At 37.5% G+C, this 12,433-nt stretch overlaps 4 protein-coding genes across 8 annotated transcripts; 2 read left to right on the top strand and 2 right to left on the bottom strand.

Annotated features, from left to right (window-relative positions):
- The first annotated feature begins 39 nt into the window (after nt 1-39).
- LOC135162309 (secretin receptor-like) lies at nt 40-4,419 on the top strand. Of its 3 annotated transcripts, none has more exons than XR_010298929.1 (10): nt 40-257; nt 1,303-1,373; nt 1,721-2,034; nt 2,263-2,523; nt 2,640-2,927; nt 3,004-3,095; nt 3,174-3,191; nt 3,261-3,399; nt 3,513-3,874; nt 3,985-4,126. XR_010298929.1 is itself a non-coding variant. In XM_064120625.1 (10 exons), the coding sequence occupies exons 2-10, from the start codon at nt 1,304-1,306 to the stop codon at nt 4,319-4,321; spliced, it is 1,404 nt and encodes a 467-aa protein (XP_063976695.1). In that variant the 5' UTR covers nt 57-257; nt 1,303; the 3' UTR covers nt 4,322-4,419. The 3 variants fall into 3 exon arrangements, 1 of the variants encoding a protein (XP_063976695.1); XR_010298928.1 differs by having other exon boundaries at nt 50-257; nt 3,525-3,874; XM_064120625.1 differs by lacking the exon at nt 3,513-3,874 and adding an exon at nt 4,278-4,419 and having other exon boundaries at nt 57-257; nt 3,985-4,162.
- LOC135162300 (chitooligosaccharidolytic beta-N-acetylglucosaminidase) lies at nt 4,152-7,673 on the bottom strand. Its single transcript, XM_064120600.1, has 6 exons — nt 7,218-7,673; nt 6,129-6,540; nt 5,280-5,900; nt 4,865-5,196; nt 4,562-4,695; nt 4,152-4,477 (listed from the first exon to the last, which is right to left on the bottom strand). The coding sequence occupies exons 1-6, from the start codon at nt 7,376-7,378 to the stop codon at nt 4,248-4,250; spliced, it is 1,890 nt and encodes a 629-aa protein (XP_063976670.1). The 5' UTR covers nt 7,379-7,673; the 3' UTR covers nt 4,152-4,247.
- Nucleotides 7,674-8,260: 587 nt separating this feature from the next.
- Nucleotides 8,261-9,467, bottom strand: LOC135162331 (mediator of RNA polymerase II transcription subunit 10). Its single transcript, XM_064120679.1, has 3 exons — nt 9,331-9,467; nt 9,065-9,148; nt 8,261-8,582 (listed from the first exon to the last, which is right to left on the bottom strand). Exons 1-3 carry the CDS (start codon nt 9,450-9,452, stop codon nt 8,393-8,395), a joined length of 396 nt encoding a protein of 131 aa, XP_063976749.1. The 5' UTR covers nt 9,453-9,467; the 3' UTR covers nt 8,261-8,392.
- A 35-nt stretch (nt 9,468-9,502) lies between these two features.
- Nucleotides 9,503-12,221, top strand: LOC135162321 (epimerase family protein SDR39U1). Of its 3 annotated transcripts, XR_010298930.1 has the most exons (7): nt 9,503-9,643; nt 9,744-9,853; nt 10,370-10,640; nt 11,050-11,315; nt 11,389-11,627; nt 11,702-11,843; nt 11,930-12,221. XR_010298930.1 is itself a non-coding variant. In XM_064120654.1 (6 exons), exons 1-6 carry the CDS (start codon nt 9,619-9,621, stop codon nt 11,825-11,827), a joined length of 912 nt encoding a protein of 303 aa, XP_063976724.1. In that variant the 5' UTR covers nt 9,503-9,618; the 3' UTR covers nt 11,828-11,889. The 3 variants fall into 3 exon arrangements, 2 of the variants coding, with proteins under 2 accessions (XP_063976724.1, XP_063976723.1); XM_064120654.1 differs by lacking the exon at nt 11,930-12,221 and having other exon boundaries at nt 11,389-11,502; nt 11,702-11,889; XM_064120653.1 differs by lacking the exon at nt 11,930-12,221 and having other exon boundaries at nt 11,702-11,889.
- The last annotated feature ends 212 nt before the right edge of the window (nt 12,222-12,433 follow it).

The raw sequence follows: 12,433 nt of genomic DNA, 5'->3' as shown, positions 1-12,433 counted from the left end.
AATCGATTTTTGGTAATTTCAAAAATATGGCGAATGTCCAGTAATTATTTGTTGGTTTTGTAATGATTTGTTATTATCACAAATAGTTGAGAATTTTTATATTTATAATCGGACGCGAGGGCTGAAGAACCTTCGACGCTTGCGCGATTTCTCTAGCGCGGGAAAGCAAAGTGTTGGTCTGTACACTACAGATTCAACTGGCAGCTGTAACAGACGGTTCGCAAACGCACTTGACAGTGCGTGAGACGCACTAGCAGGTTCGTTTCTTCTCTCAATAAAACATTTATAAATAAATTTCCGTTGTTTTCAAACGTTAAGATGTTATTCAACGAGTGAAATTGAATGATTGTATCGTTTTTATTCCCATTTATTTTTGTCTATTTTTGTTCGACCGCTTGAGTTTAAAATCAGTAAAAAAAATCGCAAACAAAGATCCCTTTCAAATACTATATGCGAGTGTGCAGTGTCTTGTGCCATTGAAAGTATAATTGCCAAACATGTCTATCGGAAGAGGTCATGTGTCAACTTAAAAGTGAACTCGTGTGATCGGCGGAAAACGTCGAGCCCGTTCGTCACTTATTCTACATTTTATTAGCATACAAAAAAAATCAGCAATTGTTCACCAGATTGGAGGATTATTTTTCAAAGTTGACAGGAGTATTTCACTGTGAATTGTCGGAGATACCAGATTTTCTTGATAATTTCGTTGTAGGAAATTCAATTTCTATAGAATTTCTTGACTTCTGTTGTATTTCTATTGAAGTCCCTGGATGTATTTGTCCGATTTTGATGACGGTTTCAGTAAAAAATATTTCCCAGAAATTGTCAAGAGAATTTGAATCTTGTACATTGCTTTTTTCACTCAGGATATTCTATTTGCCTCTCCTTCTAACTATCGAAGATTGTACAGTTAAAAAATTTTCAACATTTCATTGCTAAATGTCAAGGCTACTCATGAGAGGGGAATTCGAGTAGTTGACACTTTGGTTCATTTTTCGATCACAAAACGTTCAATAGGTAGTCGCAGAAATTTCTAATAAATTTGCTAGACGTTGGAATTGAAATGTTGCAGGCGTCAAAATATTGGCAAAATGATACAACATTTTTACAGTGATTCCATTTGAAAAATTCATTACACACATGAATTTTATTTATGAAAGAAATTTTCCTAAGACTACTCAGATCGATAAGTTCAATGTGACTTTTATGCTTCATGTTCGATGTACAATTTTGATCGAAATTGTTCACGACTTTACCAACAAATTACATTTTATTAAAATAAATTCTCTCCTCTACTTTCAGCATGACAAATGGTGATGTGGAGAGGTTTCAGCACGAACAAGAAAAAATTTGCCAATCGTTGACAACTGAATGTGAGTAGAAACTTCCACGACATGAGATATCATAATAGGAAGCCCCAGGGGTTCAATGAAAAAAATGAAACTAAAAATATCGTTAATTGTGCCAGCGAACTCGTAACAGCTTGGATTGGTAGCATCTCACAAAGACAGCAATGCATGTATTCCCCCTTTTGTTGTTGAATCCATCAATTTTTCCTTTATGTTTTTTTTTCTCAAAACTGTGTACCGTAAAAATCCCCCAACATTTTTCCAATCACGACGTATGAAGGGACGCCATCCCTTTATCCTCCCTGTGATCGATAGCAATATAATCACGGGGACACACCCGTTCCCATTTACATTAGTTATATTACTTCTAGATGTCGTGAATAATGTGACGGATCGATGCCCACCATCATTTGATGGACTTCTTTGCTGGCCAAGTACGGTTGCCAATGCAACTGCTGTACTGTCATGTCCTCCACGTGCTGTTCTTGGATATGAGAATCCTAACAATGGCACATCGACGAAACAATGTCTCCCAGGGGGTAACTGGTACAATAATTCGCTTGGAATCACTTGGAGCAATTATACCCTCTGCACACCACCCCCTGGTTACATCGTCACAGCCGTTGAAAGTATCGAGATCACTCACTCCGAGTTGGCGAAGACACACAACTCAACTGTTCTAATTGTAAGTAATTTCAATCGTTGATATGATACAAGAAATCATTTTTGCATTTGAATCGTGGCTTTGCATGTTTTCAAATTTTAATTTTTCATTTTTTTGGATAATAATGGGTTGGATAATAATAAATTTTGAATAATCCAGTGGGAAGGAAATTCTTTCAGAGCATATCAGTATGCTCTACGGAATGGTACACAATTGACGAGAAATCGAATCATTTCATATAATTTTCAGAAATGGGTACCAATAATAAAAACAATTGCAAAGGTCGGTTATGCTTCATCAATGACAACGTTAATAATCGCCCTGATAATTTTTTTACTTCTGAGAAAACTTCGGAATCATCGAAATCGCCTACATATGCATTTGTTCGTATCCTTCATCATGAGAGCATTCATGGCACTCCTCAAAGATCGGCTGATCATAAACGGTATCGGTTCCACTTGGAACATTGTTCTTGGTGAGGGAAAAAGCACATTCATCACGGAAAAACATGTAAGAATCCTATATTTTAATCCCAAAATAGTTCCATTGTTTAACGAACATATTTTCCACGTATTGACACATAAGTTAAGTGACCGGAACAACTCACTAATTAGTCGTCTCAACAGATATGGGTGTGCAAAGTAATCACAAGCGCTTGGCAATACTTCATCGTTGCTAATTACGCCTGGATCTTCATGGAGGGACTATATCTACATAATCTCATTTTCCTCGCATTCTGCGCTGACACATCTGCAATAACTGTGTATATAATCCTCGGTTGGGGATTACCCGCAATTGTAGTTGGGGTATGGGTTGTCATACGACTTTTGATGGAAGATACGCTCTGCTGGACGACCCATAATAATCCTTACTACTTTTTAATCATTCGAATTCCCATCGTAGTGTCTATTCTGGTAATTACCCAATTTTCCGAATTATTCCAAGTGATTTCATCTGGTTTACACAAAATTGATTTGTCGTTCTTTTCAGTTGAACTTCATTCTTTTCCTAAATATCGTGAGAGTATTATTAATAAAAATGAAGACATCTGTGCATTTACAACGAAAAAAAATGCATTATGGGTAATTATTATTGCTTCATGATTGAATCAAATAAAATACCATATTATTTTAATAATATTCATGCCTATTCATACACAGAGATATAGCTCGCGAAAAGTAATTTTCTTTCAATGAATTGGTAGTTATGGATTTTCTCGGATAACCACCCATTGTTTTCGATTTAAGGAAGTGGGCGAAGTCAACCCTGGTATTGGTTCCCCTCTTCGAAGCCCATTATACTATTTTTTTAGGATTATCTTACCACGACGACCATAAAATTGAACTTATCTGGCTGTTTTGTGATCAACTATTCGCTTCGTTCCAGGTAACATTTCTATTGTAAATTCAAAATAATTTTCAACATCGAGTATTGTAAGTTGAATAGTTTGCTTCACAGACTTAAAAAAAAGTAAAAATAGTAAATCAGACTCTCACTAGTCGCGTTTATAGGAGAATCGCGGCTTTTCCACGAACATCCCTACTCCCCAACATGATGTTGAATAAAATCATTTGAACCTTTGTACTGAGATTCGGAGGACAAAAGAAAGTGATAAGGGGGCCGAGAGTGGGTGGCAACGATCCAGGGTCATTGTGACCGTAAAGCAACACTTCACGCATATTTCTTGCTTCACTTGCTCTGAATAGCGATGTTCGGGTTCCCGGATGTGCACTATTCTATGTCCCGGGACCATAAACCTATTATTTAGCTGTTCGAGAAAGATTACATAAACGTAAAAAAAAATGTCTTGGATCTTCGGAAATTTGTAGTAAACATCAATTCTTGAAACTCCTCCGCAATTGTTAGTAAACATTTTCGGTCCGTCTAGGATTAACGATTTTGCTATAAATCAATCGTCGTCATGTTTAACCCATTGTCCTTTTTCATTTAACTTGTAAAATATTTGCACAGGGATGTTTTGTCGCTCTCCTGTATTGTTTGATGAACGGTGAAGTTCGAGCTGAGATGAGACGAGCCTGGAGGGCCCAGCGATCCCGACGAGGAGCTGATTCTCTCATACTGACTCAACGAAATTTAGGAAAATCCGGAGATAGAAATCAAAGAAGTATCAGAGCAAATACCGCCAACAGTAATATATCAATGTTGTAAATTTATTGAAATCAATTACACTATTTAATTAATTGTACGTTAATGGTCAAGTTAATTACATAGAATTAAGCGTAACAGCTTCCCTGATTCTGCAGACACCACTCGGGCTCCAGACTATCAGCAAACACTCCACGTTTGACTAGACGTTCACGATGTCTGAGCATTCTCTGTTCTGCATGGATCCAGGATCCCGATTCACTCCATAGCCTCTCAGCCATTGCTGCTGATCTTGGCCACAGTCGGGAGTCTATCGAGGCACTGTCTGCCTGCTCGGTCCACAATGTTGCCTCTCCACCTGTCATTATATTATCAACAGATATTTTTGCCATAACACTTAATCATTTAAAGATAAATATTGATTTATACAAATTTTTAATACCGAGAATTAAATATTTTTTCGAGTCATCGAATCCCTGCGACTTGATTATTTGTAAGGGGGAATTTTCATAAATCTTCTGCCAGCCTTTGTAGGGGGTGCACCAGTTGTTCCCTTCACCTACCCATGCACTGAACCTAGGGAACGGATGCTTGGTGATTAAATTGTTTCGAAAATTTTATAAATCGCGAATTTTCTCAATTCTTTCTAGTTGATTGGAATCATTCCCAAAAGACTGCTCGATTAATCTCCTTTCCAATCATGAACCAATAAAATTGAAAACCTGCTAAAAATATATTCACATACCCGCAATCGAGATAAAGTGCGTCATAATTGGAGAAGATCATTCTGAAGTTATTCTTAACCAGTCGTCCAATAGTGGCATCGTCTCCCCTCGTCCAAATCTGAATAATATATCTACTGGGATCCAAATGGTGAATATTACTCTCACTGGTGAGTTCACTAGTCCACAGAATAACTGGAATATCTTTCCCATTATTAGCAAGCTTAAGTTTCTGATAAGCTCGTTCTTGGAAGGTAGCCCATAAATCGATAAAACTCGACTCAGATAAATTCCAGCCTTTTTTTAACATCCACTCTTGAATACCAGACGAAGAGTTCCAGCAGTTGATGTTTACCTGGCGATAAGAAGGGAGAGAAATATTTTATGATTGCATTAATATTCTCATGTTTTTTGCAACTGTCTTGAAGTATTATTTACCTCATCTCCTCCCATGTGAAAAATATCGGGAGCGAAATCCTCGATCATATCCCGATAAATTCCATCAAGAATTTCATAAACTGTTTCACTTGTCGGATTTAATTGGCCACAGGGGGGCTCAACGCAGTAGTTCTTCCAAGGGTCGGCCTTGAAGCAAAGAGTGGCATTGTCACCCACCCACTGCCATCCTTCGCCCACGTGCGCTGGGGCGTCGAACTCCGGGAGCACTCTAACTCCATGTGTGAGTCCAAAATCAATTATTTCGCTGATATCCTCTTGTGTGTAGACCTTTATAGGAGAGTATGCTCCATACCTTTGTAGATTTGGATAACTCCTGCTCGAGTAGGGAAAGCTGTGAGTGTCGGTTATGTGCCAGTGGAAGGTATTCAATTTGGACATTCCCATGGCTTCAATCGTCCGAAGGATTGTGCTTTTGTCCACGAAATTACGACTGGTGTCTAGGAGGATTCCTCGATAGGGGTAAACAGGGGCATCAATGACGTAAATATCTCTCACAATTTGGACTTCATTACGAAGATCATTGTAGACGATCAATTGAGAGAGAGTTTCCAATGCATTTCGGGCCCCGAAGTAAGTGTCCGCGACGATCCTCGCCATCAGCTGATGAATTTACATAAATTTGCCAGCAGAATTAATAATCGAGCGGAGAGCTCTCGAATATCGAGTAGAGAATTCTGAGAATTCTCAAATCGATCGATAATGTGCCAGAAAAATGTTTCAAAGACGTGCAGTTGAGCGAAAAAGGTGTCGAACCTCCTGGAGATGTCTAATTAGATACCTTGATTACCTTAGAATTACTTTAACCCTAGAAAACAGGAAAATACATACTCTTTCATTGTCTGGCTGATGCACATGCAGGGTATAGTTCTCTCTCGTATTTAATGTCATCCTTGTATCATAAGTGTTCTTTATCCCAGCGATCTCAATCCCCAGAGCCAATCCGCCATCCTTAACAAGTCCTCCTCCAATTTTCTTAACATTTCTCTTCAAAAGTTGAATGTTCCTGTGAAGAAAGTGCCCAGCAGGAGATCTCTCATAGATTCCGCGCAGGCTAATTCTCTCAGGATCCAAATGAGCTACGTAGTTCCCCAAAGAAAGATGGCCCGTGGGTTTTGGCCATAGTGCACCTCCCTCACCGCAAAAAAGCTGACAGACCTCCAACGAGTGTGGGGTCTCCACATCAATCGTTAACTCCTTTTTTTTACATAATCCACCGTCACACTCGTAATGCCAAGGTGAACTGATGCACAAAGTAAGTTATTGTTTTTAATTCAGTACATGATTTATTGAAAGTTTAAAGTGAAAGTTGAAAGGAATACATTGTAATAGAAAATATTTTAAGTCAAGGAATTCCGCTGTAGTAATGAAGGATTATCATTGTAAATAATTCAGAACTGGAATGACAGTTTGTTGTAGACAAAATTCCCAATAGAAGATAATTCTTGGCATTTGTCCATGAGATCACTTGGCAGAATAAGTTCATATGCAAATAAATATGAAAAAAGAAGTTATTCTCTTTCTTTTTCTAGTTACTAAAATTAAGTAAATCATCATCAACTATCAATTATTGTGAATTATTTTCTTCGATGACACGTGTTCAATGATAAACTCGTCATCCACGATTTCCGCGTTTCATATACCATTCTGTTACTTGCTCTATTTATTATATTCAGGCTATCTGCTTTCACCACGGACCATGAGACCTTTCTATCAACAATATGTCGTCAACATGCTAAAAGGCAATTTACAAGATCTTTCTCGGTGTAAAATTTTACTTCATAAACTTACAATCCAATGTCAATTTCGCTCGAATAGAAACAATGATTCGTCTGCGACTCCGTAAAAGACTCTCACTTAGTTGGGGACCCCATTTTTTTTTATTTCTGGAGTTATGTAAATTGGATAAAATTCACTTACTTAAATTTCTGGCCGTTTGCAATAACGCTGTTCTGCGGAAGCACAAGGACAGCTATTAGTATACCGAGCATCCCAGTTAGAGCCATCGCCAAGGCAACTGTCTGACGAACTCTGGGTCGTGGTCGCCAATACGATTTTATGTCACTATCCAACCATGCCATGGTCCCAGAGAAGGGGAATTAATTTTTTTTAAGTGGGGAGGGAATTCTCGTATACGTTTACTATCCAAACGTCATCATCTCTCACTTTTGTCAAATACAGCTGATCAGAAATGTTAATTTTTCGCCTGTTATTCTTGTCTTTTTATGGGAAAGTATCAATAACCACTTAATTTATTCCCTATTCCAACTTGTCTTTAGCCACTTATTAAAATTTATGGATTTATTCATGATAAATTCCCTGGGTAGGACCTGATCGTTGATCCGAAATTCATTTTACAATTGGCTAGCGGGTGAGGGTAATTCAATATGATACCGGACTTCTGCTAATTGTTGACAAGTTTTTCTCTCCATAATTCTTTAGCACATCTGCGCGTCAACGTTTGATCATGAGGAAATATTTCATACTGCTACAGTGAGCTTCAATCAAACAGTTTGAGATAAGAAAGATCAATAAATTTGTCAATAGTATCAGTCAATCTGGAGAGATAATCGTGGACAAGTGTAAGGATACTGAATGGCAAGAAATTGTGGACAGCAGTATTGCATGGAACAACTGGGATAAGATTTGTTTGATTGATGAAGTGCTGGCTTTTGAAATTACAAAGTTTAGGAAGACATGTTGAGTGAAACATTTTCAAAGAGAGTGCATAGCGGTTAGTTAATCTGTGGCTTAGCGTATTCATCACAAAACAGAATGTAAAGAATTGATGCGATTTTTGTACATAGGCCCACCGTATTTTGATCCCTTAAAGAGTAGAGCAACTAATTATTGTAATACGTTGACTAGTGAGAAACGGTCAAGAAATGATCAGCATGTTAACACCCCAATCCAAAATGGAGAAAATTATTCAGATATTAATTTTACATTGAGAAGTCCATATCTAAATGATTACATTTGATAGAAAATTTATTGTATTATCTTACACAGATTTCTTCGGTAAATTAGTATAAATACAGGTAGAGTTATGTTCATTTTACCTTAACTTAGTTATGTCAGAGCTAGGTATAAATAATTTACTCATCTCCACGAATCTGTCGATATTTGGCTAATTCATTAGGGAAGACACGATTGAGCTCGACGAGCATGTTGGCCTTGAATTTCCTGTATGCATCGATCTTTCCTTTGACCTGCTCGTTTTTCGTCAGCGCTTTCTCGATGCAGTCCTTTGTGTAGAGCTGAGGATTTCTGCCTTGGTCGATGTAACTAAAAATATCAGTCGTATGGTAATCATACAGGTAAAACCGGTCTAACATTTTTGGCTCCTTTTTTTTATTTTCGAACGGAAACCTTCTAATCGTTCTCATGTAAGTTTTAAATTTATTATATCGACTCACTATTCAAGACTTTGCCTGCTAACACGTATGCATATCGATGAGCATATAAACAAATTGATTATTTAATTGGATATTTCTAACTAGGTCAACCGGACATTTTGAAAATATTCGTCATATCAAAGCAATTTCTCATTAAAAAAAAATTGTATCGAGGGTATCAATGTTCGACTCGTCAATGTTCGACTCGTCTCGTCTCCTCTATCACGGTTTTTTATTTTCCTAAATATAAATAAATTAATATTTGTCGGTCAATACCTGACAGTTCCACAATTTGAAAGACTATGACCTTTTAAATCCTTTAAGCTATTTTTTAATGTTATATTTACTAACTAAAAATATTTTTATACTCACTCGAACACTTCCAAAGGCACATGAACATCTTGAACTTGAGATTTGAGCTTATCAATTTCTTGAAGTCCAGTCACGAGAGCTTGACTGCAACAAAAAATCAAATTTCCCGGTTTAGCACGACATACAGGGGCGCCCCCTATTGGGGGCGAACTGAATAGCTACAGAGTATCAGATCAGTCTGTCACATTAACCTCGCAATTGACAATCGATGAATTCTCTCTGTAATCCCGATAACTGTTCAATCATTCAATCATTCTATTACTCACATTTTGTTATTGAGAACTGTTTGTCCTTGTGGTTGAACATCACTGACGATGATGCGAATTCTTCTGACATTTTCAATAAAATTCTCGAGCTGATTTTCCAGATTTTCCAACGCTGACGACATCTTGAATGTTATGGATCCTCTGGCGCCCTCAGCGTTGAACATCTAGTCCAGAAACTACGAGACATTGCGACCCTCGCGGTAAATAAACATACAAAGCTGTAAAGAATGTTTGCATAGCTTTTGTATTACGTCGTTCGCTCCGGTTCATTTGACGTTTTGAAAGACAATGGCTCTGAAACATGTGATTATAGGTAAACGAAATGAATTTTGAGGCTAACAGTGAGAGCCACCATGTATTAATTAACCAGATATTAATGTAGTCAATTTGTTATGTAATTATTCGTTATGCAGGCGGTGGTACCGGCTACATTGGCTCTGCACTTGCATTTGCTTTAAGAGCTGAAGGAGCAACTGTCAGTATTATTTCTCGCAAAGCTAAAGGGCCTAATCAAGTTTCTTGGGTGAATATAACTCACTTTTATTATTCATTGTCTCGTAAAAAAATAGTCCTTAAGCTTAATTGAATGCTCTGGGGTGAATATATCTTTAGGGAGGATATACAACCGAAGTTATTTGAGGGGACTGCTAAATTTTTTAAGTCAAATGAAAAATTGAGCTCCATCTTAATTTTGTCATTTTTTATGGAATTTTTTGCCACCAAGATAACTAGAAAACTAATTCAGCTCGAAACTCCAAACTTAGTAGAATTGTAAGTTTCATGATACCAAAAATTGGTGGAAAGTTTTTTTATATCTCATAAACCCTTTAGTGGTTTTTACGACTTTATCATACACTGCCAAACATAGTTTTGTCAAGAGCATTTTATTTGAACCAATGATCACTTGTTCGTTAGGTTTTTTAGATTCATTTGATTGCCAATTTTCCAATAAATGTGTTTTTGTAGTGATAGATACAATTATTAAAAATTAGTTGACGGTATGAAATCGGTTTCAAAATACTATATATTATATATTTAGGAAGATGTGAAGAAAAACGGACTTCCAAAGGACACAACCGCTGTGATAAACGTTGCAGGTCAAAACATCTTGGATCCCACCAAACGATGGGGCAAAGACTTCAAGACAGAGGTTTGGGACAGTCGAGTGAACACCACCAGGGCCCTGGCAGAAGCGGTAAAGAATTCTGGAGCTGAGGTATTCGCGACTGTTTCTGGAGTGGCTTACTACAAGCCGAATGACAAAGAATGGACGGAGGATGACAAGTGTGAAAAGTATGATTACCTGTCAGGTAAAATTAAGGAAAAATTGATCGAATCAGCGATCAAGTGATAAGACAAAATGAGGCATTGCAACTTCGAAATTATTGGTTGATTAATATCACCTATCGATAAGAGGCAGCACAATTTTTATTGCAGCCAAAAGATATTTTTAATGGAAACAAAGGGAGGGCTATAGAAATAATTCCTTATCAAACGTTTGAATTTATGACATATTGATTCCAAAATTAAAATTAATTCCTAAGAGAGAGTCGGCTGTTGAGACACAGAATAACTCGACAGAATTTTTTAGTGAACCGACAAAGTTGTTTTTATGAAATGTCTCCTCACATGTTGATATGTCTCGTTTTTAATCAGTTCATTGTTGAAAGATGGATGCAAGCGTGTAAATCTACTAACGTGAAGACAATTGCTCGACAGAACTGTGCCATGAGTGGGAGGCAGCTGCAGATCTACCAGCAGACAGTAAATGCAGGAGAGTGACAGTTCGTTCTGGAGTGGTTTTGGGAAGAACTGGCGGAATGATCAAGCAAGCTTTCATTCCTTTTTTTCTGGGTCTTGGCGGACCTATAGGAGTAGGCACACAACCAATGCCTTGGATACATATTGCAGACTTGGTAAATTTATTCAAGTTCTCTGTTAAAGAGACCAAAGTTCGTGGAATTTTAAATGGAGTTGCACCTGAGGTAAAATCATTAATCTTCTTGTTTCGTGATATGTATAATCTGACAATTTAATGATTCTTTCCGTTTGATTTAGATTATTACAAACAAAGAATTTACAGCAGAGTTTGCGAAAGCTTTGAAGAGGCCAGCTATAATTCCTCTTCCAGAATTTGTGATTAACTTAATTTTTGGAGGAGAACGAGCAAAGGTATATTTTAACAGAGAAGTGCTGATGAGAAGTGGTATAGGAAAAAAATATCCACAGACTTTCTTAGGAGAGCAAGTTTCCTGGGGGTACTTTACGCTAAAAGTTATCTTTCATACCCCCGACAGGTTCAGAGGTTTTTTGAAAGTTTCCAGAGATTGATTATCAACACTAATTTATAATTTACTTTTTTTCTATTTAGATTGTTCTTGAAGGACAGAAAGTGAAGCCAAAGCGAGTACTGGACTATGGATTTCAGTACAAATACCCAACAATTACGGAGGCATGCAAACAATTTTCTGTTCTCTCTCCAAAAACTGCATATTGAGCTCTGAGTATTTCTGGTATTTAAGATAAGTTTATAAATAATAAACCAATATAGAACATGAAGCTGATTTTGCTTCAGCTGAATAAAGTAGAAATGTTATAGCTTCCCTCATCCCGACAAGATCATTACTAACATGGGGGGGAGCCTCTACATTAGTGTATCCTTTGCCAAAACAGTGAACAAGTGCATGGAGACGACGTGCGCGGTGTTGTGTACTGTGTGTTCCCGCCTGTAGCACACAGATGCAGAGATCATGATCTCTGACAAATGTGCCAATTCAGTTTCAAGGTCCACCATAGGAAAAATTTATAGAGAAGAGGAAACTCATGCGTCAAGTTGACCTGTACTGCTGTACGGACCATCGGTAAAACAAACACTAGCAATTCATCGACAGAGAGAGAATAATACTACTCATATTATTTATCCAAAATAAATGAGAAACTAATTAACGGAATATTTAAAATCATTTTGATTTAAAAAAATTATCTCACCTGCGCCGAAGAGCTTAGGAGATTGGGGATGACAAGGAGTTGAGAGACAGGTGAAAGTGACCGTTACGCGCCCTCGTGGCGCTTGTGAGACCTTCTCCCCTATTTCTCACCTGAC

Source organism: Diachasmimorpha longicaudata, chromosome 5 (genome assembly GCF_034640455.1).
Source record: "Diachasmimorpha longicaudata isolate KC_UGA_2023 chromosome 5, iyDiaLong2, whole genome shotgun sequence".
Lineage (NCBI taxonomy): Eukaryota > Metazoa > Arthropoda > Insecta > Hymenoptera > Braconidae > Diachasmimorpha > Diachasmimorpha longicaudata.
The sequence above is the reverse complement of the archived record's forward strand: the minus strand, read 5'-3'. Positions and strand labels throughout refer to the sequence as shown.

Bases quoted from the DNA above. Each gene is read 5' to 3' on its own strand.
- LOC135162300 (XM_064120600.1), bottom strand. From the start codon at position 7,378: ATGGCATGGTTGGATAGTGACATAAAATCGTATTGGCGACCACGACCC. The intron at 5,901-6,128 runs GTATGTATTTTC...TAAATTCATCAG, and splicing joins ATCAGCCAGACAATGAAAGA to CTGATGGCGAGGATCGTCGC. The intron at 4,696-4,864 runs GTATGTGAATAT...TCCGTTCCCTAG, and splicing joins GCACTTTATCTCGATTGCGG to GTTCAGTGCATGGGTAGGTG.
- LOC135162331 (XM_064120679.1), bottom strand. From the start codon at position 9,452: ATGTCGTCAGCGTTGGAAAATCTGGAAAATCAGCTCGAGAATTTTATT. The intron at 9,149-9,330 runs GTGAGTAATAGA...TTTTTGTTGCAG, and splicing joins ACAGTTCTCAATAACAAAAT to TCAAGCTCTCGTGACTGGAC. The intron at 8,583-9,064 runs GTGAGTATAAAA...TGATATTTTTAG, and splicing joins GTGCCTTTGGAAGTGTTCGA to TTACATCGACCAAGGCAGAA.
- LOC135162321 (XM_064120653.1), top strand. From the start codon at position 9,619: ATGGCTCTGAAACATGTGATTATAG. The intron at 9,644-9,743 runs GTAAACGAAATG...TTCGTTATGCAG, and splicing joins TCTGAAACATGTGATTATAG to GCGGTGGTACCGGCTACATT. The intron at 11,628-11,701 runs GTTCAGAGGTTT...TTTTCTATTTAG, and splicing joins ATCTTTCATACCCCCGACAG to ATTGTTCTTGAAGGACAGAA.
- LOC135162309 (XM_064120625.1), top strand. From the start codon at position 1,304: ATGACAAATGGTGATGTGGAGAGGTTTCAGCACGAACAAGAAAAAATT. The intron at 1,374-1,720 runs GTGAGTAGAAAC...TATTACTTCTAG, and splicing joins CCAATCGTTGACAACTGAAT to ATGTCGTGAATAATGTGACG. The intron at 2,928-3,003 runs GTAATTACCCAA...CGTTCTTTTCAG, and splicing joins CCATCGTAGTGTCTATTCTG to TTGAACTTCATTCTTTTCCT.